Raw genomic sequence first — 2,633 nt, 5'->3', positions numbered from 1 at the left:
TCATATACTCAGCCTCCAACTCACACACTGGCGAGTAAAATCTGAGAATTTATTAGCCATTGGCTAATATTAGACATAATTTAGTCGCCCAGAGTGAAGATTTAGTCGCATATGCGAGTGATTTACTCGCAATGTAGAGGGTTGCCAACACTGTTCATAATACTTCAACCATCTGTCATATAGAGACACTTCACCATTCAATCAGGCATCAAAACAAGTCCCTTTTTCGTTAATAAAAAAAATCAGGAAATCTGTAAATATTCCATCCTATATACATACATGTTAGTTAGTATGAGAATGTTTCACTTTGAAAACATCACAGTATGGTGTTTATGATCAAGTGCCCAGCACTAGTCTACACTCAAATCCAAACCAAATCAAACAAAAATGGAGAGTTGTTTGTAGTGTGTGTAATCATGATTATGAGTATTATTATATTTAATTTAATTTTTAGTTTATCTTTATATTAAAAGTATATAATAATAAAAATAATAATAATAATATAAATGTATTCTTATTACTCTTGAATTGCTATTAAGAACAATACATGATTAATAATTCATACAACATAAAAAAATAATAAACAAACAATATTAATCATTATAGGATTAATACTTAATTTTTTTATTTTCTATAACAGTCTGACATGATTGTGATTATCTTTTAACCTGTGAATATTATGCTTATGTTATATGTTTAATTTGATTACCTAATCTGTAGCTTTGGCTATATAATGTAATATATGCAATGTGTTCTTTAAATAAATTAGTTTGCATTATATATATATATATATATATATGAGAAGTGGCTTTCATTTATATTATTTTATTATGAAAATGTAGTTTTTGTCATTTTTATTAGTTTTTGTTTTTTGTAAATATGTCTATATATATATATAATATATATTTTAAATTTTGCCTTGGCAACTAGCTGAAACATATAAAAAAATGTACATTTTTTTATATTTTATTTCAGTCAACGTTTATATTATTTCAAGTAACGAAAATGTTTTTTTTATGGTTTTAGTTATTGTTTATAATAACACTGCTGTGTACTCATTTCTTCATAAGAGACAGTACATATAAACATCACTATGTGATCTAAATTGTGATCCACAAATATGTGGCAGATTTAGCCAGAACTAATGATTATAATCATGGACGTCATAGGTCCTGGGCTCTATGATGAGCTCCTCTACGGTCTACACAGATGATATACTTATATATGATCGTTATATTTTAGGATTTCTAATCAGGCACCAAATAAAACACCCCCCAAAATGTTCTTTCAGCCAGTAGAATCATCGAGGGGTCAAAGTCTTAGGGTCATGATTTTTGTGTGTGTTAAGTGCGCGCGCGCACACACACACACACACACACACACACACACACACACACACACACACACACACACACACACACACACACACACACACACACACACACACACACACACACACACACACACACACACACACACACACACACACACACACACACACACACACACACACACACACACACACACACACACACACACACACACACACACACACACACACCTGTTCTCGCTGTAGTCAGTCTCTGCTCCTCCCCACCACACGTCTGAATCATCCTCCTCCACGGCTGCGCTATCTGACTCTTTCTCCGGTTCTGCAGGGCAGCAAACAAACTCGACGCCACGGAAACGGTCAATACCGCATGGCAACAGCATCCCGTAGTCATGGAGATTCATGCTGCGGTCGCCGCAAGACTGTAGAGACAGAAGAGTGTGCGATTGGACGGAATCATTTACTGACAGGAGAAGCATCAATATCAAACACAAGACCAACAACATGAAACCGCTCTAAATCAATCAATACAACGATTCAAAACCCAGTCAGAGTCACACTGAAAAAATATGCATTAATATGTTCAGATTGTGAGTGTTAGTGAAACAGCAGCGTTTATATTCATTGGTGTGTTTGTACATGTTTGATAATGTATTGATCTGTTGAACTACAATGATAAACAGATTCTCATACTAACTAACACGTATGGTAAATATAGGATGGAATATCTACAGACTTCCTGAAAACACATCAGTGTTATTATAGTATCAATAAGATACAATTATAGTTTTTATTCATATTTTGAATTAGATTTTATTTTATATTTTCTGCTTTAATGTTAATTTTAAAGTTTTTGCAAGTTTGTTGTGTTTTTGTCTTTTTTTTTTCTATCATTACTATTTGTTGTTTTTATATATGTCTATATAATTTTTATACATTTTCATTTCAGTTTTAGTTTTAGTTATTTTGGTACATCAAGTTAAATCAAATGAAAATGAGAAATTTTGTATGTTAACTGGCTGAAATAATATATGTCTTTTAAAAATATTTTATTTCAGTAAACATTTATTTTATAGTACCCAATTTTTTTTCATAGTTTTAGTTTTAGGTTTAACTATAATAACCCTGAAACAAGCACATTTAAAATAATTTTATTCATTCAAATAAAAATATTAAATGAATAAAATGAAGCCAATTTTTGGAGAATTCTGGCATAATTATACTGAATTTTACCCCATTTTTTTTTTTTTTGAACTGTGTTTTTATTAAACTTTGTATAAACATATCAATTTACACATAGCAT

At 31.0% G+C, this 2,633-nt stretch overlaps 1 protein-coding gene and 1 long non-coding RNA gene across 3 annotated transcripts in view; one reads left to right on the top strand and one right to left on the bottom strand.

Moving 5' to 3' along the window:
- Nucleotides 1-2,633, bottom strand: part of appa (amyloid beta (A4) precursor protein a) — a 45,993-nt gene that overhangs the window by 31,962 nt on the left and 11,398 nt on the right. For both annotated transcript variants that reach the window (XM_016456837.1, XM_016456838.1), the window contains exon 5: nucleotides 1,562-1,752. In XM_016456837.1, coding sequence (XP_016312323.1) covers nucleotides 1,562-1,752 — 191 coding nt within the window. The remainder of the gene's footprint in view (nucleotides 1-1,561; nucleotides 1,753-2,633) is intronic.
- LOC107665811 (uncharacterized) overlaps nucleotides 1-2,633 on the top strand; it is a 15,038-nt gene that overhangs the window by 5,683 nt on the left and 6,722 nt on the right. The window lies entirely within an intron of this gene.

The sequence above is a fragment of the Sinocyclocheilus anshuiensis genome, unplaced genomic scaffold (genome assembly GCF_001515605.1).
Source record: "Sinocyclocheilus anshuiensis isolate Anshui unplaced genomic scaffold, SAMN03320099.WGS_v1.1 scaffold856, whole genome shotgun sequence".
In the NCBI taxonomy this organism is placed as follows: domain Eukaryota; kingdom Metazoa; phylum Chordata; class Actinopteri; order Cypriniformes; family Cyprinidae; genus Sinocyclocheilus; species Sinocyclocheilus anshuiensis.
The sequence above is the reverse complement of the archived record's forward strand: the minus strand, read 5'-3'. Positions and strand labels throughout refer to the sequence as shown.